The sequence below is a fragment of the Phodopus roborovskii genome, unplaced genomic scaffold (genome assembly GCF_943737965.1).
Source record: "Phodopus roborovskii unplaced genomic scaffold, PHOROB, whole genome shotgun sequence".
Classification (NCBI taxonomy): Eukaryota; Metazoa; Chordata; class Mammalia; order Rodentia; family Cricetidae; genus Phodopus; species Phodopus roborovskii.
The window spans coordinates 3,366,647-3,389,580 of NW_026126417.1; the positions used below are offsets into that span (position 1 = coordinate 3,366,647).

The 22,934-nt window shown below is 41.8% G+C and overlaps 1 protein-coding gene across 1 annotated transcript in view; it reads left to right on the top strand.

Moving 5' to 3' along the window:
- Positions 1-22,934, top strand: part of Ryr3 (ryanodine receptor 3) — a 506,993-nt gene that overhangs the window by 424,479 nt on the left and 59,580 nt on the right. Inside the window, exons 65-67 of the mRNA XM_051183787.1 lie at positions 2,675-2,805; positions 8,844-9,164; positions 11,710-11,950. Of these exons, the coding sequence (XP_051039744.1) occupies positions 2,675-2,805; positions 8,844-9,164; positions 11,710-11,950 (693 nt within the window). The remainder of the gene's footprint in view (positions 1-2,674; positions 2,806-8,843; positions 9,165-11,709; positions 11,951-22,934) is intronic.

Below are 22,934 nucleotides of genomic sequence, written 5' to 3' on the forward strand. Positions count from 1 at the left end.
CATGGTGCTAGAGAAATAGCTGAGAGTTCTGCATCTGTAACTGCAGACTGCAGGGGGAGAGAGTAACATCGGGCCCGGCTTGGGCTTCTGAAACTCCAAAGCCCACCTCCAGCGACACACTTCCCCCAGCAAGGTCACACATATTCCAATAAGGCTGTACTACCTAATAGTGCCACTCCCTATGAGCCTACGAGGGCTATTTCAATCAAACCACCACAGTATTATTAATATACTGTAAATTTTTTGTCTTTCTCTGTGTCCCTGACAACAGGCATTTGAGAGACTCACTGTCACTGTATCCTGTAAATAAAGTTATGATACTGACAAAGAAATCCACATAGTTGGGACATTAGGAATATGCTGAAATACATACTGAAACCTCTCCAATAAATCACCCTTGGCTTACCTATGTAAAAAAAAAAAAATACTCGGCAGTAAATATTGAAGAAAAATAATTTCCAATGATAAACTGCAAGTCCTTTTTTCTTTTTCTTTTTTTTTTTTTTTTAATGGTTGCTATGGAGCTACCATGGAGCTTATACTCTGCCTGGAAGCTTTGCCCACACCTACATTGCCCCCTGGGGGCACTAATGACTGGAGAAGCCTATGTCTAGCTCCATCACTCCATGGTCTTGGAGGCCCCAGGTCATTCTCTCTGGCATTTCACAGCCTGGAGTATTAATTGTCAGACTTCTGGGTTTTATTGTGCTAGCAGCTGGGCCAGGAGAGCTGTTGTTTATCTCTCTTGGCTGAGCAGCTAATTAGCATCCACATGTGTCCCTGCCTAGAGTATGCCCTGTTGAGAAGTTGGTATGACTCAGATTGTTCGGTAATTAATATCAGAGAGGACAGGGCCATGTCCCTGTCACTACAGTCCTGCACGACTGGGACTTCTCAACTCTTTTCTCTCTCTTGCCTTTATAGCTGCCTAACTTTCCACACACCCACGATTATGAGCTCCTAACACAGAACAAGTGGGAAGTTTGACACCACATCCCACATCCCACAGCCAACTGAAATTTACCCTCAAACTGATTGTACCTGATCAGTCCATGCCTGAGTGTCTCCAAGATTCTCTTCCACCTGTGCACCCCCATGGCATCCCTTTCCCCATCACACTTTCTCATTCCCTTCTTTAAAAGCCATACAGAAGAGACATCTTATAACTTCTTATTGACTACTCTGCTGGAACACACTGTGAATTGACCCTTTGTGGACCCTCATCCCTGTTTACCTCCCTGTCCTCTGGCCATTTCAGATCTGAAGTTAAAGTGATGCTCTTCTCAGGCTGGTCTGTCCTCTTGAACTTGGCCAAAAATGCAAATAAGAAAGATGGGGTGATGAGGTCAGTTGAGGGAAAGGGGCCTGGTTAAAGAATGCTCAGGAGTGGGTCTCAGTCTCAGCAATTTACACACCTCTCCCTCCTCACACTTACACTTCTCCAGAGAAGACTCTGGCTGCATTGGTACACAACATAGGGTCTTGGTTTGTCCCAAGGGTAATGCTCTGTCTGTGAAGCCTACTGGATCAGGGGGAGGGGTCAGAATGATTCTGACAGCCAAACCTTTCTCTGGAGGGCAAAGATGTGGCATCAGCTAAGGGGTGATGGTCTGACTAACTTGAAAGTTATATTCTTACATACTTCATAGCAAATAAGAGGTCTATTTTCTTAAAAGTCAAGCCTAAGATGATAAAGGATAAAAATTACATCTATTAGTTACTCTTTAGAGTAGTTTAAAACATCAATTTTTTTAAATCAGTTTGGTAACTGAATGAAGCCTGGGTGGGTTTTTCCGAATGAATCCAAAACTTTAAGCCAACTCAGCGACCCTCTCCCCTCTCTAGTCAACACATTAGTCTTGCATCTTGAGCAGAGTCATTCTGTACTCCCTTGGGCTGCCCTATAGATTCTAAGTCTACTCCAGTGGCCTTATCCTTATCATTGTATTCAAAAAGAGATAGCATTGCATTTTTAAAATTCAACTAAAATGCAGTTCTTTCTCTGACAAAGCTGCAGTTTGAAGCTAATCCTTATAATTAGTTTGTAAAGATCTGGCCTTTTGAATCACACTGCTTCTGCATATGTTCTGTTGTTTGGTCTATATCAGTGAGAAATAATTTTCACCACCTAGAAGACACCAATGTGACTGACTCTTCTGTGGGGAAAAAATGCTACCACCTCTATAAATCCTCGTTATCTACTTTCAGAGAGTCTATGCTTTTGACATCCCAGCTTCTTGGTGGCTGTTGAAATTGTTGGTTCTTGTCACAGTGAGGGGCAACTAACACACAGTCTTAGGTACAGGTTGGGAATTGGAGGGAATCCTGCAACTGATAACTTGTTCCATAGATTTTCGGTAGTATTGCATTGACTCTTGATTCCAAGTGTACTTTCACCTGCAAGCTGTTATTCCCATTATGGTCCTATAACACCCCCACAGTATATCATTATATCATCCACAAACTAGGTTCAAAGCAATGAGCTCAATCTAAACCATTAGTATCTGGATAAAGATGGGGAGAGAAAGTGCATGCAACATTACTGTGCCTCTAGATGTCCAGTGCATTAAAAGCATAGAAAAGTAGTGTGAGACATCTTGAGGAGCGGATCTAACTACTGTGTGGGGTCAGCATAGAGATGACATCACTTCTAAATGGACTTCTTTGTCTCCAGGCAACGTCCTGCTCTTGGAGAATGTCTGGCTTCCCTGGCAGCTGCCATCCCAGTGGCATTCCTGGAGCCCAGCCTTAACCGCTATAATCCCCTCTCAGTCTTCAACACCAAGACTCCCAGGGAGCGGTCTAGTAAGTATCTTCTCACAGAGATCATCAACCCAGTAAATAGCCAAGAAGGTGGTGGTGATGGAACATCGGTCCTGTAGTGTGCATAGTGTATTATTAGCTACTTTACTTGTACCGATAAAAACACCAGGAGTAATACAGTCCTTCAAGGCAGAGAAGGCATGGAAGGAAAGTATGAGGAGCTAGTCACATTGTGTCCACAGTGAGAAAGAGGAGAGAAGAATGTTGATTCTGCATTCACTTTCTCATTTGTTTTTTGAGACAGGTTTCACTTATGTAGCCCTGGTTGTCCTGGTACTAGCTCTGTAGACCAGGCTGGCCTTGAACTCACAAAGATCTATCTGCCTCTGCCTCCTGAGAGCTGGAATTGAAGCTGTGTTCCACCACACATTTTCTCCTTTTTATTCACCCTGAGACCCCAGCCTGTGAATTGGTGTCTCCCACATTCAGAGGTTTTCCCTCCTCAGCAAAACTCTGGTGATGCCTTCACAGGTGCACTTACAGGTGATTCTAAATCCCATCAAGTTGACAAAGTTAATCATCACAATGTGAAAGAAGGTAATGGGTCAGAGTTAGGGGCCAGATTATGTCTCTTGTCTTGTTGGAGAAATGAGCTTGAATGAGACTTTTTTGATCATTAGACTTTTGATAGCAACGAGGAGACAGTCTGGTTATATTTTAATGTCCTGCCATCTCAAGACCCTGAGGTCTTTTGTCTGCATCAGGTCTCCATTTCCTGTCTGTACCTAGGGATATGACTACCTTTTAGTGGGCTTTTTTCAGAAGGGCATCACAACAGGGCATATGTATACTAATAACCTAAGTATGCTCTTCAAGAGGAGGCTCTGCTTCAAAAGATACCGAACACATTTTTCTCCACCATCTTGGAAAAAAAGACATTCAATAACACCAGAAGGAATTGTTGTACAAGAAAGGCTTTGTTAACGGTAGCATTGGCATGGACTAAATTCTATAACAGAGATTGGTAAATTATGTGCGTAGGACAAATCTGGCCCACAGCCTATTTAGATAAAGATTTATTGGAAAACAACCAATAATCATTAAAGCTAAAATCCAAATAGAATTGCAATCCTTCTTCTGGAGAGTGAAAAGAATTGTATTTAGATTCGGTGTGCCATTAGTTAAATACTGTTACAGGGAGCCCACAAGAGATGACTCAGACACAGTTTATAGCCAATTGAAAGTCTTTATTCCAGCTAGCTAGGACTACACTCAGGTAATCAGGGCCCAAGTGTATAAGGTAAGGGGTTTAAAAGTCAAAAACCACATCCTAATATCTTGCTGGCAACTGCAAGGAGAGGTTTTGTGCAAGCAAGCATTTTAATAAAAGATAAAGTAAATGGTTAACTAGAAAGGAAAGTTTGCACAAACAGGCAGTTTAACAGAAGATAAGTTAGCTGTACCATATTGACCTCAGGTTCTACAACAGAGTTGTGTAATTTTCCATAGGATTCTCCACCAAGAAGACCAAATTCTAGTTCAACCTGAAATGGCCTCTGCAAGAATACAAGATGGTGGAAACTCTGTACTACCTTACCCTGTCACAAGATGATAGGCTAGAATAGAAAATCGTCCATAGCTATCTCTAATAAATCTTGGGTTCCAATAGAACTATGGTAATTTGATGAAATTTGAAACCCAAACTGCCAAATTATAGATCTGGTCAGTACTAAGAGAAAGATACATAGGAAACCATTTTAAGTTAGAATCCATCCCATCTTGAGCCAAGATCTTCTTAAATTATGCATATATACTACAAATGAATGGTTACACTCCATATTAATTCCATTTATCTTCAAATGTTGTTTCTCATACTGTAATGAGGTCCTAATCACACCTTGTCACCACTGTCCTTTTAACAGAATGCAGAGTGCTAAACCACAGAAGCTTTATTTCCTCTTGCTTCTTATTTCACATAATAAGAACACATGCCCCAGTAAGGGTCCTCAGGACATTTAGGCAAGACCACTAATAATTCCACTGAACTAGAATTGCAGTGCAGCCTGGAGGTTAGCATGGGCTTTGATATATGCCACAGGTACTCACCAATAGAGAACTAGATGCCCCAATAACCAGAGGCAAGGGGAGATAAGGGAATTGGCTCTTTCTGGAAGACAGAAACCTGTTTCACAGGTTTCAGAGGAATGCTACATATAAACATGTCCAGCCTGAGTTAAGCCCAGACTGTCACTTGGGAACATCATTACCTTTTAGGGGGATTGGGAGTTCCCTTGCACCTAATCCCTTTCACCACCAGTAACATACTGTGAGGCTAGACACCCAGGTCTCCTGATTTTCACCATTGGTTTAAATAAGCAAAAGATGAACACTGAGTGTGCATGTGTCTCTTGTAAAAATCATATGTGCATCAGTATGTATTTTGGGAGACACAAAATTAGCTGGAGAATGACTGATAGCTTAATGAACCATAACATAAGACACTTCATTCATTACAAAATAGGTGGCCTAAGAAGCAAAGGAGAGGAAGGGATTTTAAGGTAACAAATGATGGCATGTTCTTAAAGTGAATGAACTGATTTATAGTTTCAAGCCTTCTGTCAATTGAACATCTCTATTAATTGATAATTGGTGTTGTGTCAGTAGAGTTAATTATATTAAAAACCTCATTACTCTAAGAACCTGACACATTTTCTTATTCAAAGTTAAGAAAATGTTTAATACCACTTTATGACACTTATTTGAAATGGCAGAAACCTTAGTCACATGGACATATTGGGTTGACAAAAAGATCCTATCACCAGTTACTTTGCTTATCTTCCACACCCTGTTGGAATAATAAGTCACCAAGTGTAAGCCATCAGCCTATCTTGCAAATGGGAAGTGTTCTTTGGGTGAAAGGCTACTAGGAAAAGGTGATAATACTCTAGAATCTTACCAAGTGAGTTGTTAGAATCAACTGTGTTAAAGATACCTTAAATGCCATCCTAGAGTCTTCATCCAGTAGCTGGTGAAAGTTGAATCAGAGATTCACAGCTAAACACTTAGCTGAACTCCTGGATTCCAATTAGAGAGAGGAGTGATGAACAAAGGGGTCAAGACCATGCTGGGGAAACCCACAGGAACAGCTGACCTGATCACATGGGAGCTCACAAACTCAGATTAACATCTGGGGAACCAGCATAGGACTGAACCAGGCTCCCTGAACGTGGGTGTCAGTTGGGGGGCTTGGGCAGTCTATGGGGCCACTGACAGCAGAACCAGTATTTATCCCTAGTGCACGAAAGGGCTTTGGGTGCCCATTCCCTATGGAGGGATACTCTCTCAGCCTAGATACAATAGGGAAGACCTAGATCCTGCCCCAAATGATGTGACAGACTTTGATGATTCCCCCTGGGAGGCCTCACCCTCCCTGAGGAGTGGATAGGTGGAGTGGGATGGGAATATGATGGGGGGGAGGACAGGAGAAAGGGAAACTGGTATGTAAAATAAGATTGTTTTTAATTGTTATTTCATTTAAATAAAAATTAATTTAATAAAGGATCAGTTACCAAGCCTTACCACTGTCGCTGGTATTCCTAACTCAATAGACCCAGAGTAGGGCCTGAGGTCCTAAATCTCTCATGGGTTAGATGAGTGGACCCCACCATGAGGACCACTATCTAGAAACTGCAAGGGCAGTGTGCTCTAATGACTTTACCAGCACTCTTGTGTCTGTTGCTAACAGGACTCATTTGAGGCTGACTTCAGGGAGCTAATTCATCAGAGTTCACTGAGTTTATCGTGTGGCATTTGGAGCACAAAACACCTTCTGAATCATAAATGTTGCTTCTATTATTGTACATATAAATAACTTCTAAAGGTCATTATCATGACTCCAGTGCACCAAATGTTAATCCCAAAGATGGGAGGAGAAAGACCACCAACCTAAATCATCCTGACCAAATTAATTAAAGAGTGCAATTAATTAAAGGGAGATTTTTTTTTATTTGTGTACACAGGCTGCCTCCCCCTAAGACAGGGTTTGAGAGGTCAGCCTTGGATATAAAGGAGACAAGGCTTTTTAGCTCAAGGGTAGGGTTTGGTAAACAGAATTTTGAGGTTATAGGAGCAGAACATAAGCATAACAAGTTAGTCCTAGCCACCTCCTAAAACAAAGATGGTTGCAAGGTGGGTATAACAAGGTAGCCATAGCAACAGGAAAGATAGCAAGGTAGTCGTAAGTGGTCATATAACCTTTTGAAACAAAGGCAGGGTTGCAAGATGGCTATAAACAACTTTTTGAAACAAAGACATTATTGCCATTTCTGGAACAGGCAGTACAGAACCATTTGTAGCTAAGATTACAGGTAGATGATAGCCCAATCCTTGAAAACAGAGGTCTAATCATAAACAGAAATGAACCTAGTTTGTCTTTACTATAAGATGGCTTTTAAGCCTAAGATGAAGGCAGGCAACTACTTTTTCTTATATGGGAGAAAGAAATGTCTGTGTTGATGTAGTATCTATGTGACTTTTAAGCTTAACACAAGACTTTCTCATTTATAATTGTAACCGCAAATAAGTGTGTCAGTTGCCTCTGTGGTGGTTGGCATTGCTCTGTGTATGGAGCTCCTGGTGGGAAGTTTGTATATGTACAGTTACCTTGTTTGAGATCGTCTCCCAGGATTCTCAGGCTATTGTCCACATCTTCTGCTGTGAAGTACAAGACAGGTACATCCTTTAGCAACAACTAGCATTGCAATGGACCATGGGTGACATGACAGTCTTTAATCCATTTTGACTTTTCTACAGGGATTACAGCACTTGCATTGCTCACTTCTAATGACCAAAAACAACATATAGACTGTTTATTTTGCCTTATGGCTGCAGAGGACTAGAGCCAAGATGGCAGGGAAAGCATGGCCTGCCAGCAGGAAGCTGCTGGTTAAGATTTTACTTGCATAAAGGAAGAAGAGAGTGCAAGTAGAAAGTGGAGTGGGCTTCCCCTGGAATCCGACCAGTCAGGGACCCAGTGTTCACATACATAAACCTATGGGAGTTATTTGTCACAAGTTTAGTTTCATTCTTCTACATGTGGGAAAATTAGTTTTCCCAGCAACATTTGTTAAAGAGGCTGCCTTTTCTCCAATATGTGTTTTTTGACAGCTTTGTAAAAACGTAGGTGGCTATAACTGCATGCATTTTTTCCTGGGTCCTCTATTCTACCCCACTGGTATGCTGTCCTGTTGGAAGGGCTCTGTCAACAACTTCAAGACACTTATGGTATTCCACCTACCTTGCAGGGAAAAGTATCCCTTGCCTTAAAAGGAACAGGACAAATAATCCCTTTTTTGTTGTTGATTCTACTTTTTAAAAAAATAATAATCCTCTCTAGTAAAATGATGAATTCTAGCTTCATTTCATCTTGGCTATCCTTATCTAGTGTCATGACCTCAGTCCTTCGAGATGGAGAAAAGGGGGTTAACTCACTAGTCCCTGTAAATATGTTCTTAAACAACAAAGGGAATGACTGACAGGAAGTCAATTAAGTCTCCTGAGGTTGTTGATCATTTGTGTTGTAAAGGCAGAAAATCAATCAATGATTTTTTTTCCTCAGTATTTTCAACTAGATGCTTAGGATTGTCCACAGAAGTGTTTAACAGAGGGCTTGCCTTTCCCTTTTACAGCAGTGCAGAAATGATCTGGGTGAACAAACTATAATTCGGCACCTGAATGTTAAGGCGTTACTTTATCCCTGATGCTACCTTTACTGCAGTGGACACACCAAGGTCCAATAGGCAGGCCAAGGGAAGAGCCAAGAATCTGTGTGTCACAAAGTTGTCTCATGTGCTATTCCTCAGCAGTGTCTCCATGGTGCTTGTTTAACTGTATGTTTTTAACGTCAGTGTGACATTTAGGAAAATGCCCCTGGAAGCTTGAAGTCTGCACACATACAACTGAGTGCTGAGGCCGCTTTCATCCAAGCTCATCCCTTTAGTCTAAGACCAAAAGAAGGGTTTGCCCCATCATTGTGCCTTTCAATCACTGTGTCTTTCTTCTTCCTGTACTCTCTTGGTCAGTTCTGGGGATGCCAGACAAGGTGGAAGAGATGTGTCCTGACATCCCCCAGCTGGAAGGCCTCATGAAGGAAATCAATAGGTTGGCTGAGTCAGGTGCCCGCTATACGGAGATGCCCCATGTCATTGAAGTGATCTTGCCCATGCTCTGCAACTACCTGTCTTACTGGTGGGAGCGGGGACCCGAGAACCTGACCCCCAGCACGGGGCCCTGCTCTACTAAGGTCACCTCTGAACACCTCAGCCTCATCCTGGGCAACATCCTGAAAATCATCAACAACAACCTAGGCATTGATGAGGCCTCCTGGATGAAGCGCATCGCAGGTACCAATGCCTTTTCTCTGTCTTTGACCCTGGAGTTAGAGCGGCCAGATTCCCTTTTTAACTCTTATTAGTTCTGTGATGATTCTGAGCAAGTTCTGTTCTATTGTTTTGATCATCTGCCTCCCATTTACTTAACAGCAACCTTGGGACTGGGAGGTGTAGCATGGTTTGTGGAGTACTTGCTTAGCGCATGTGAAGCCCTGGGTCAATCCCCAGCAGTGTATAAACCAGCTGTGTTGGTACAGCCCTGTAATGTGAACACTTAAGAGGTAGAGGTGGGATAATCAGAAGTTCAAGGCTAGTCTTGGCTACATGGGAATTCAAGGCCAGACTGGGCCACATGTGATCCTGTCTCAAAGAAAAACAACACAGGAATCTGAATGGACATACTTTTCTCAAGCCTTTATTTCAACCGCACTCCCCTATTAACCCAGACCCCTCCAATCTTCAAGGAGCCCTTTAGATCAGCTGTGCTCCACTGTGATGATCATTGCCTTATTTGTTTGGGGTGCTTAAGAAGCCCACTGGCTTTTCTGTTTCTAATTATCTATAATTTATTGGTAAGCAACCCTTTGCATTTGGCACTTATGTAAAGTCCCATCGGGCTGTGCTAAGTTTCTCAATGTCATTCAGTATTTGCATTTCACTTTGTGCTTTCTAAGACTGGCTTGAATGTAGCTAATAATAGCAGCACTTTGTTTTGTTGATTTTTTTCCCCCTCTCTTTGTATTCCTCTTTAACTCCTGGCATGCAGTAGGCTCTTAATGAATGCTATTAGCCAATTTTCTGTTCTTGAAGCAACCAAAAGAGGAAAAGTTTTGGAAAATGAGTGTACTTCCCACAGTCAAGAAACCATGAATATTTAGCATCCTGTGTGTCAAGCTAGAGTCTGGGGAGCTCAACAATGTGGAAAATCATTGTTTTTGATGCAGCTTCAGTTTAGATCATCGAGTCCACTTGTCACAACTTCCCCAGTACAACCTCTTGGACCAAGAATTGCCAAAGCTAGGCTACAGGGAACACAACACTGCCTAGTGACTTTTCCTGGCAAATGAATAGACACGTTAGTAGAATGAGTAGGAAATGCTCCTTCCTCCGTTTTGTCTCAGAAATGAACTGAGATTAAAATTATAACTATTTTGATTGCTGGATAGCAAAGACCCTGTGAACATATAATAAGCACAGTAGACAGCCTCTTATTACCAATTAACCTGAAAAGATTGTTAATCACAAGGCAATGTGATGGGTTCTTATCTATAAACCTGAGCTGAGAGAAAGCTGCTCCCAAGAGTACCTGGCACTGCTCTGAGGGGAACTGATGGAAAAAGAACTTAAGCTGTCCTCCCTGCAGCAAATCTAGATCTCATTCAGTGAGGCCACTTAACTACTGGTGACTAATGCAAGTTTTAAGTAGTAACCCTCAAGCTCAATTAGGTACAGCAGCAGTGTACCTAAGGAGTGCTGAGAAGCCAGGATCCCTTGGCTAATAGGTCATCATAAAGCTACATTTGTCTTATCTGGCTGAAGCTATCTTTTTCTTTTATTGGAAAAGCAAAACATAAAGAAAAATGAGCTGAAAAAGAAAAGCCCCTAAGCTAAAGAAATGTCTAAATGGACATTCGAATGTCCATTGTCAATGGTTCAGCATGCATTCATTTCATTTCACTTTTTTTCCTACCTATTACCCTGATTTTTATATTCAGGCTGTTCAGTTCAGCTGGCCTAACTCCTAACAGTATAATCAGTATCTAGTCAAGGGGATATAAGAATTAGGGCAGGACATGTGGGCTTCTATCATTCTTCTTACAAATGGCCAACACTGCAGCCCACTAATTCCTTGTTCATCTTCTCTACTTATAGCAATGTCCCAGTCTTCCCCAGCCCATGCTTAGCTCTCTCCCTTGAAGACCAAAAAAGATGCCAGTGCTGAGGGCTTAAAACTTGATGGGCTATTGTGCTTTGGGCCATTTTTTTTTAATGAAATTTAAATGAGATAATTAGAAAGCATAAGCAAACATACACATTTTATTTTTAACACCCAATAACTGTACACATTTGTGGTACAGTGTGGCTTTCAGTGCACATATGTGTAATGACAGATCAGGGTGACTGACATATCTACCACCTCAACAGAAAGCACACACCCAGCACAGTACTGATTTCTATGAACAAACGGCTTCCTTTGGGGACATAAGATCTAGCTGGTGGAACAAGACCAACAGGGACAATTGTCAGATGGTATAAGATTGTTAGAAGAGAGGAGAGGTATGGCACAGGCCATGCATACATGAGGAATCCATGTGGGGTGGGGCTCCCGTGGCCTGGGGGAGCTGAGTAGTGTTTCGACCTTCTGCAGCTGCCCTAGTTCCCCAACCTCCACTGTGGACTTTTATGAGAGGGAAGTAACAAGGAAGGTTTAAAGGATGGAGCTAGGCACAGGTGCCATCCCGGGTTGATGGATTCCTCAGTCTCGCCTGTCATTAATGTCATTAACAGTCACAGCATTAATAGGAATAGGGATAAGGTGTTTTGTTTGCTAACACAGTGTACGCACAGCCCATCATTAGCAAGGCCAGGCCGGATCTGCTAAGAAGCCACTTCATACCCACCCTGGAGAAGTTAAAGAAGAAGGCAGTCAAGACGGTACAGGAGGAGGAGCAGCTGAAGACTGACGGCAAGGGAGACACCCAGGAGGCTGAGCTCCTCATCCTAGATGAGTTCGCGGTCCTCTGCAGGGACCTCTACGCCTTCTACCCCATGCTCATCCGCTATGTGGACAACAACAGGTATGAAAGAGATCTCTAGAAGCTGCCTGGTGCTTGCTCTCTGAGGCTGGCTTGGGCAATCATATAGCATAGAAAGGTGTTATTGTTGCCAGGGAGATGAGGGAAGACACAGCTGCCACTACCAGTCTCCCCATCAATAATCAGAAACTATGTACAGTGATTTCCTTGAGCAGTGATTTCTGTGTGGATTGAGACATGTGTCGTCATGGGCCACTAGGAGACTGGGGGGAACCAGTTGAATTAGATTGCACTGACTCATTTTGGCCCTTCTGCTATTCACTCATATACTCATTCAGTGGATGTCCTTCACTGTGCCTGGCACTACTGAAGGCTTTGAGGGAGGGGACATACTCTTTAGCATAGAAGCATGGCACAGATAGGCACAGACAATTAAAAAGGGGGGAAACACATAGTAAAACCATATTAAGAGAAGTAGAAAGAATTAGGAGAGGCAGGTAGACTGGAGTGGCAGTTCCCTGGCTGTGGTGTTAACAGGAAAAGCAGCATTTGAGCAAAGCCCTGCAGGAAGTACAAGGTTAGGAACAACAAAGGCCCAGAACAAGAGGATTGTGGGAAGGAGGACTATGGGTGAAAGTCCTCAGGAAATGGTGTGTTCAGGATGTTCAATAGTTGAAATGCTTGAATATCATAATTCAGGAAATTAATTATTATAATACCAGAAATTTTCTGCATGAGTCATCCTTTATGCAAACCCAATATGTCCATTTGGCATATGAAATTTAATTGTGATATAATGAATAGTTAAACAGTAATTTGAGGTAGATGAAGGCCAGTAGTCCTGTATGTGTGTAATGAATGCAGGGTATTTGTAGAATAAGCACAAATATTTTCAGAGAAACTTAGAATGTAGTATTGAAGACCCTTAATGTATTAGTTAACTTTCTCTAGGCTATGACCAGATAACTGGTAGGAAGCAACTTAAGGACAGGTTTATTCTGACTGATGGTCTACCAGAGAGGGGAAGGTAAGACAGTAGGACCTTACTTACATCCGAGTGGATAAGGGAGATGAGAAAGGTGAATGTCATTGATTCATTGGTTTCCCCTTTTTCTACTTGCATATTCACCCTGGGACCCCAGTCTAGGAAATGATGCCACTTACCTTCAGCGTGGATTTTCTCCTATTATATAATTGTCTCTAGAAATACCTTCTTAGATACACCTAAATTTGAGCTTCACTAATGTATTTCTTTAAAAAAAAAACTTTATTTTTATTTATTTTATTTAGGGGTTCTTTTGAGACAGGGTTTCTCTGTGTAGCCCTTGTTGTCCTGGAACTCACTCCATAGACCAGGCTGACCTTAAACTCATAGATCCACCTGCCCCTGCCTCCAGAATGCTGAGATTGAAGGCATATGCCATCACTGCCCGGCTTTAGCCTTTAATTTTATTTTATGTGAATAGTTGTTCTGCTTACATATGTGTCTATACACCATGTGTGTATTTTATAACCTGGGACTGGAGTTACTGACACTTATGAGCCATTGTGTGGGTACTAGGAATTGAACTTAGGTTCTCTGGAAGAGTGGTCAGTGCTCTTACCCCCGAGCCATCTCTCCAGCTCCCTCCCTGGGTATTTAACTCAGTCAAGTTAATAATCAAACTTAACCATCACAACTCCACCCCTTGTCAACGAGACACAAATGTGTCACTTTAAACTGTAATATTTGACCTTTACTTTTTCCCTACCTACAATCAAGTGTGTATCATTTTCCCACACTGGTTCTCCACGTCAATAGCAACAGGATACCCAACAATGTGCACTAATTCTAACCCTACTTACAATTAGTATAGTCCTATAAGAATGCCCAACTTCAAACAACATATATGGGGTGCCCATAGGTTGGGGATGTAGTTCAGAAGTAGAATGTTTGTATAGGATTCTAAAAAGGAAATCGCTAACAAATACTGCAAGCTAACAAATACAACTGAAGTTACATGCATTGAGCCCACACAAGACTAGCCATTTCAACAATCTGTCGAAAACTGGAGTAGCTCACAGGGACCTACTTTTACTTCAGAATGATTAGATATTGATAGATTCTGGGAGATGAATCGGCTGTGTGCCCTCTGCTGAGCCCACCAGGTTCCAAAGATAACTCTAAGCCCATGGTCACTAAAATGCCTGTTTATTCTCAGTAGGTTACAAAACAAATAGATAATATTGTAAGAGAGAGATTTATGGAAAAGGGAGGAGTGGCAGGTTGGGGGCAAGAATTGCCAGCATGCACTGTGTGTGTGTGACTAAGAACAAATTTATAAAAAACCATGTTAAAGCTGGGTGCTGGTGGTGAACACCTTTAATCCCAGGACTGGGAAGGCAGAGGCAGACAGATCTCTGTGAGTTCGAAGCAGTGTGAGTTCTAGGATAGCCAGGGCTACCCAGTGAAACCCTGTCTCGAAAAACAAAATGAAGTCCAAAGGAGGTGACCAGTCTAGCCACACTTTTGTTTGCAGAATATAAACTTGGATTTCTTGATCCCATCCTCAAAGTGACTCATAATGAATAAGGCCTGGCCCTGGGTCAAAACCCCATAATAAGAGAGCATGGAGTAATACATGTTTATATGGGGAAATGAGTTCATTACAGTTTTGACTGAAACTGAGAAGAGAAATTCTCAATCTGTCTCTGGGGCCCATGATGATGGTCTAGTTTACAGAAAAGAAACAAAAGCAGGAAATGTGTATGTTTGATTTAACTGAGGGCTCAAGTTAAGAGTGGTGAGAGATAAGGCCCTCTCCTGGGAAAGCCCAGAGCTCATAGGACTAGCTACTTCCACTCTCAGAATGGTCTTTCTTGTAAGTATTTCAATCTTTAGGGCCTCCACAGAACTCAAGAAAGCACTTATGAGTACTAATTTATGAGAAACAATACAACTGAGGATCATCCAAATAGAAATACAAGGGTTTGAGGCTACACAGAGTGCCCATGCTCTCTCCAGGGGTAGCAGCCTCTTGGCACATCTGCGTGGTCACCAGTCTAGAAGCCCCCAAACCTCTCTACTCAGGAATTGGTGGTGGTGGTGGTATTTGTTGTGCTTTCCTTTGCTTTGTTGTACTTGGGCCTAGGGTGGTTTGCCTGATGGACCAGTGCTCTGCCATAGTTCTGCCGTCTTGATCTTTAGTGGTTTTATAGGTGTTGTTGACCGATTGTGTTGTTGACTGATTGAATTGAACCCTCTCAACTTATTCCAAGAGGTTAGGAATAAGGCAGAAAGTTCTGACCTGATAATATGACTCCAACTAGCACTCGAAAGTTCTAGTCTGTCTGGGGACCAGGGACTCCCCTGAAGTTATCTAGCCCCTCAGCAATATAGCCTCAGCCATTCACACATCCAGCTGTAAGGAGTAAGGTTTTTCTGCCTGCCGCTGGTCTTGTCCCACTGCCGCGCCAGCCCCAAATAATACACAGAGACTCTGTATTTGATATAATGCTGTTGGCCAGGTACTAGTTTCTTATTGGCTAGCTCTGTCTTAAGTATTAACCCATTTCTGTTGATCTATGTATTTTCACATGGTCTCCTTACCAGGAAGTGGGACAGGCATCTGGTCTACCCAGCCTCTCCATGTTGACTCCTCCTTCCTACTTCCTCTTTCCCCTTTGTCTCCTAGTCCCGCCTATCTTGCTTTCCTATTGGCCAACAGTGCTTTATTTATTAACCAGTATGAGAAACATATATACAGAATGGCATCTCCCATCATCCAGCTATGACCAAAAGGTTATGAAGAGCAAAGAATCATTCCTACTGCTCAGAACCCCCTTTGCCAGGAACAGAAGTAAAGACTTAAGTGTGTATTTCACTATAACAAGGCCCTTAAAGTTGAAAGACTTATCATCAGGGGATGCTAGAAGGGATGCAAACAAACAAACAAACAAAAAACCTGAGAGAACATAACTAACTTTTGGAGTTGGCAGGAGATTTGTATTCATTTTAGCATTTATCTTTATAGTACAAGCTATACTTAATGTAATTTGAATGAGCTTACTTATATTTAGTATTTGAAAGAAAACATCATCTGCATACATACTGTCTCTCCACAGATATACGCACATGTATAAACACATATCCATAAATATGTACATTAGGACTAGAATAGTACATTTCCTTTCCGGGCTATAGGGTATTATACTCATTTTGACAAAGGAACTCTGCTCTTAGAGTATCAACTTTAGTCATTTCCGATAATGTAATTATGTTAGCAGTTTAAAGAAGAAATTTGTCAGAGTTTGAGGTGAAAACAAAAATAAAAGTGGAGGGAGATTGCTCCTGGAATAGCTTTTGAATTGCGTCTGTCACCACGGATGATGAAGACTCAAGATAGAGCGTGTTCTGTTTACAGAGTGCTTGACAGTTGCTAAAAATGGCAATGTCAGAGAGTCTTTGAGATCATCATTAATTCATTCATCTCCACTTTTCAACCTGTTCTTCCCTGAGCGTCACAGCCATGTGAGCCTGCTTAGAAATACATCCTTCTAACACGAGTGTCTGTCCCTTCAAAGACCTTGGTAGCAGTGAAAGCAGAAAACATTTTATATTATACTAAGTGTGAGTACAGAAAAAAATATCTAGAGTGTTGGTCATGGAGGTTCATGCCTGTAATTACAGCACCTAAGAGGCTGAGGCAAAAGGTATACTAAGACTTCAGCCTAGGTTACACAGTAAGACCCTAAAAAAATATAGAGAGAAAACAACATACTTATTAAGTTGACTATTTTGAAAGCTATGGCATTGCATTATTATAAAAGTAATTACATTTGAAGAGACTGATTGATGCCTTTTTGCTGGTCCTCAAAGCCAGAGTTAATGATATACCTTAAGGTCACTTAAGACTGCTGTCCTACTGTGTACTTGGTCTGTTTAACCTGCCTTTAAATGAATAATGTAGCAACCAACCTCACTCCCTTGGATTTCCCCATGCAATCAACTTTTGCAACCTAATTTAATGCATATTGTAATCAGTATTCTTTCATGCCCTGATCCTGGAGTAATTCATATGTGTTTGAATGTGCATTGTGCTAATCATTTGCTGAAAACAGCAAATATAGGTGGAAAGCTGTCATAAAATGGATAGACACCCCAAATGGTAAACAGCTTGATATTGCTTGATAATGTTTTGTTATCTGTGTCAATTAGAGTCAGTGACTTAATCATTTATGAAACTCTGTTAAAGATTTCTGTGACATGTCCCTCATTCCTTCTCCGTGTGATACTTTCTGTGTTGTTCAATAAACATTGAAGAGGAGAACAAAGCCTTTGTTAGGGACAGACACAGGGACAGAGTTGCAAGATGGTGTTCAGATAGGTATAGATTCAGATTCATAAAACAGGCAAACAGGATGAAGAAAGGAAGATGTAGGGAAACTGAATTAGAGAAGTCAAATCTGGGCTTGCTCTTAGTCAAGTGATGCCAAGAGGAAGCGCTTTGATTTCTGCCCTTAACTCGACACCGACACATTATTGGTGACTGAGTTTATTATTAATGCATTCAAACAAATGCAGGAGGACAGCTGGGATTGTGAGGTCATAAAGTGAGGTTTATTTTTGCCTCCCCTTCTAATCTTCTGTTATACTTGTCCCTTCCCACAGTCTTTTCCCCCAATCAAAGGATGTTTCTTCCTCTCCTTTATCTAAGAACAAGTGCATGCTTGTCAGGCCCAAAACTCAAAAACTGAAAGACATTTAAGAAGGGAGAAGAAAAGGCTTGCCCCATCCTGGGATTTTCTGCCCATTGTCTCACTGTGGAGAGAGTTTTGAGAGAGGGAAGCCATCTTCTTTTTCCATAGAGTCAGTCTTGAACAAAACTACTTCACCAAAATCTACCCCTGGGGTTTTCAGTAGAGTGGAGAGGAGCAAGCAATACAGACTTTAGGATCCAGTGGTACTTTCTCCATCTGAAAGAACCAGCTGACTCAGAGTAAGGGATGGAGTAGTTGGCAGAGTACTATAGTCACCTCATGTTTACTCAACCTGGTTGGATAAGTATCACTACCTGGCTGGATAAGTATCACTTCACTTCTCTTGCAGAAATGTCCTATGTTGTTCACATAGCTAGTGCTAGGAAGGAGTGGAGGACAGAAAAAAATCTTGCTTTGCACACAGCCCCAGCCCTGTTTCAAACTATCTTGTAGCTCTTACCTGTAGCCTCTAAGTTTGCTCCCTAACGCCAGAGAAAATTAATCTTTCATGTGGCAACACTTGAAAATGTTGAAGCAACTCCACGCCTATTCTTCCTCTGTTTTTCTTCATTATATTAAGCCTTTGTACCTTCTGCAGCCCTGTGGGATGGTGTTTAAATCTTCAGAAAAGAAATTTCCATTGGTCAGTGTTTGAGCCTGAAGCTGGCAGGATACAAAAGATCTCCAGGTGTGTTGGGGGCAGATCAGGGAACATCAGCCACCCATCTGCTCTTGCCTAGAGACAGAAGTCATGACAGACTCAAGTCTCTAAAAGGCAGTAATCTTTTACCTCCTTTCTGGGAAACAGAAACATGTAGAAAATAAATATGGACTCAGTCGTATGATTTTTGATTTAAAAAAAATCTCTGAAGCTACTAAAGTTAACCTTGTGCAGTGGCCACCTCAGACTGAGACCTATGTGGAACACTAAGAGAAGTTCTCACCTCAGACAACCCGGCCCGGAACACAAGAGCACAACCACAGTGTCTTTCAAAACTTTTCATTTTGAAAATGCAACTTTGAGTCTCCTTACTCTTACCATTGTTCAAGGTTCTATTCTATCCTGTTTGGGGACATGTGGAGTTTGAAACAAGATTTTGCTTATGTATGTAACCCAGACTGGCCTCAAACTCGTAACAAACCTGATGGCTCAGCCTCCTCAGTGCTGGCATTAAAAGTGTACAACTGTTGGTAACAGAGGGTCATAATTACCAGTTTATGTTTAGACAACATGGCAATGATATAAATACCCACCAAGGGTCAAGATGGCTAACACTAGACATCTGTGGGGCTATATGTCTGCCCGCACAAAAAGGTGGACACCAGATGTTCACAGATCACAAAAGTATGTAGTGATGTAGTGTGTTATGTAACTATTTATGGCAAAATGCCACTTGTGTGTAGGTTCTTTATAAATATGGCCTTGAGGTCAAAACCTGAGACTTCACCATCACCAGCCTGCCAGTATGTGCCTTTGTGCAGGCATCTGAGCCTACTTCTGTATGACCTGTGTACCAGTCTATGTTTATGCCCCTGTGTACTAGGTGCCTACCAGCATCTGGCTGCCTAGCAGCTTTCACCCAGAATGAATAAAGTATATCTTCTCTGCCTGCAGCGCCTCACATGTGCCTCCTCCTCTCCTGGCATCACAGTTAGGACCTTGGGCACTAGCCTCAGCTTGTTAAGATTCTGCTCTCAAAGCTTCTTGTTTTTCTATTAAAATACTCAGTTACTGCACCTGCTGGGATTGCTTCCCCCACCATCTTACATGGAAAAGTCCCAACTCATGATCTCTAAGAGGAGTCTTTTGGCAGCAACCAATGCAGATGATAAAGGACCCACAAGGATCCCCACAGGGATCCCCACAGGGATCAAATGGCTAAGTATTGAAATAAAGGCTGAATCCTCTGAAAACACTGGGCAAGAAGGAGAGAAGCATCCTTCTGAACAGAGTGAGTCTGAGCAATAGGCATGAAGCAAATCTTTTTTTCCTGCAAATATCACCTTGGTCTGGCTTGAGGGAGAGGTGCAGAGAGCTTGTGTGCCTGGAATGTTCTTCATCCTCACCAGTCTGGATTCAGGGAAAAACTTTACTAGAGACAAGCAAATAAAGATTTACATTTCTAAAGAGGACTGAGCAAAGCTAAATCCCCTGCCTCAAGTGGCACCCCAACATGAAAGCAAAGAGAATGCTCTTCTTTCCACCAGGAAATAGTACCTAAGGTCTTGTTTCTGCTACTCTTGCTTACTGACCATCTTCATGTCTGTGCCTTTTCCTTGACAGATTAGGATACAGCCCTTGCCTCTTTCCACTTAAGCCACAGCACAAGTACACAAAACTCATTTAAACCAAAACACCAAGGAATGAACAGCTGCTGGTTCTGATAAAGCAAGAAATGTAACCCTGGAAAAGCATTTTGGAAAAAAAAAAAGATCAATGTGAAGGAAATCAAAGAGCTTATCAGTCTCAAACCTCAAACTTGAATTGCATTTGGGCTGCAGGAAGTGGAGTGACTTAAAGAGATGAGAAGTCTATTATACATAAAAGAAATCCAAAGATAATATATGGCCAGTATGATTATCCATTGTGGATCCTTACACCTTTGCCTTTATATCTTCCCCACTGCCTTCTATCTCCAAAGTTATTTTTGTTTTAATATGGCCATTAGAGTTCCAGACTTTGGGTTTTCATTCTAATCACAAAGGATTAAAGCAAATTTCACAGGTAAAGGCAAAAAGACTTTCCACTATGTGATCTCCTCTTAGGGAACTTTTCCAGAAAGTCCATTCTTCAGCTTCCACTTTGATCTCATTGAGCAGTTCCTGGATATAGGTTAAGGGGTGTGGAGTACCATGATACTTAGTGGGACAGGATGATACTCTGAACAAAGGAAGATGGGTGCTGGGCAAGCAATTTGTGTCTATTATATAAAGAAGATTCCAGATGAATTTGAAAGCAAGAATGGTTCAATAATAATGTTCTTGAGACTACAACTCAGCGCAGAGAGGCTCATAGAGAATGAGAAGGAAGGGGGTCTAAAAATAAGTTGACTTCTAGAATATTTCCCTTCCTTGCCTAGCATAAAGCTCTCCATGAGTGGGTACAACTATCAGGCTACTCAGGAATACCACTCAGATTTCCCAAAACGGCTCTGGCTCTCTCTCTCTCTCTCTCTCTCTCTCTCTCTCTCTCTCTCTCTCTCTCTCTCTGTGTGTGTGTGTGTGTGTGTGTGTGTATGTGTGTGTATGGGGGGGGGGGAACATGTATAGAGGTCACAGGTGTTCATCCCCCCCTGCCTCCTACCTTGTTTAGGACAGGGTCTCTTTGTTATTCACCTCTGAGTACACCTGGCTAGCTAGCCCCTGAGCTCCAAGGGACTGTCTCTGTCTCCCATCTTATTGTAAGAGTATTGAGATTATAGATGTATGCTACCAAGCCTGACGTTACATGAGATTTAAGGATTCAAACTTGGACCTTCACACTTATATGGCTCATTCTTTACTTGCTGAGCTGTTGTTTCAGTCCATAATTGTTTCTGATTATGCTTTGCATGGAACAAGGAACAGCAAATTTTCAGATCATATGTGAGAGCCAATTGTTTATCTTTTTTTCCCTTTATTTTTTTCTCTGTGTTTAAAAAAAAAAAAAAAAAAAAAAAAAAAGGCCTCATTATGTATCACCGTCCTGGAACTCGCTATATAGACCAGATTAGCACTGAATTCATAGAGATCTGGCTTTCTCTACCTCCCAAGTGCTGGAATAAAAGACATGCATCAGCACCAGCAACAAATTGTTTATTTATCCTAAGACATATAATTTAACTCCAGTGTTATAGTTGTATTAATAACAACCATCCTCAGGGAAGAACATGACACCCAGCTGTCCAATACCAAATGGTCAGTCCTAAAAACATACATAAAAGTAACATTATATAGACTGAGTGGGTTTTATTCAGAATTATATATGTATATGCATGTAACAACTATTAATAAAAAAAAAGGCCATAACTTTGAAAGAGAGCAAGGAAGGGTGTATAGGAGTGTTTGGAGCGAGGAAAGGGGAGGAGAAATTATGTAGCTATATTATAATTTTTTATAAAAAAATAAATATAGCCAGGCAGTGGTGGCATACACCTTTAATCCCAGCACTCAGGAGGCAGAGACAGGCAGATCTTTGTGAGTTTGAGGCCAGCCTGGTCTACAGAGCAATTTCCAGGACAGGCTCCAAAGTTACAGAGAAAAACCCTGTCTTGAAAAACAAAAAAGAACTATAAGTCTGTCTTCCAGGTTCCTGGAACAGAACTCTTAAAACCCTTGGGACTGTCTGAGTTTTAGGCTTGTCTTTTGTTGTTCACAATAAACCTCATTCCACCATACTTGAGTTCACACTAATGTGTGACTAGATGTTTGGAACTCAGCCCTAGCCTCCAACTTCTTGACCTCTCCAAAAGAAAAAAGCTGGAGACTGAGTTAATCACCAAAGCCAATGATTTAACCAACCATGCCTATGTGTTCTAGTTTGCTTCCTGTTACTATGAAAAACACTATTGCCAAAAACAACAAATGGTAAGAAAAGGTTTATTTCAGCTTACAAGTTATAGTCTATCATATCACTAAGAGACCAGGAACTCCAGAAAAAGGAGCTTTAAACAGACACCATGGAGAAAGAATGCTTAGATGCTTACTCTCCCTGGTTTGCTTGGCTACCTTCTTATATAGCCCAGTCCCGGCAGCCTAAGGATAGTACCTCCCACAATGGGCTGGGCCTTTCTACATCAAATATTATCTGTATAGGCATGCCCACAGGCTCATCCAATAGAAGCAGTTTCTCATTGAAGCTCCTCCTTCCCAAGTATGTTAGCTTGACCTCTGAAGCTAACTGTAACCCTATGAAACAAAACCTCCTCTTAAAAACCCTAAACTCTGGGGCAGAGACCTTCTGAATGGAGGGAGATTTGGAGATCCCTGGAGGGTGAAATAACTAGAAATAGGTTGGACTCTCCAGACTCCTCTTCCATATTGTCAATGTAAAAACTACAGCTCTCAAATAATAGTTGATTCTAGAGCTATTTTGAGTGGTCGTGGCCCAGGAACACAGCTTCAGATTATCCCAACTTCCATGCTCCAGTGTAGGAGCAGTTCTGCAGGGGTTTTATAGTTTTACAGAACAAAGAAAATCATAAATCAAGGCAGCTTGGTGGGTACACCAGAGAGGCAGGAGCAATGAGATGGGGAGAGCTATTTTATGGGCCCAAGGCGCTATCTGATGACATCCTTAGCTGTTGAA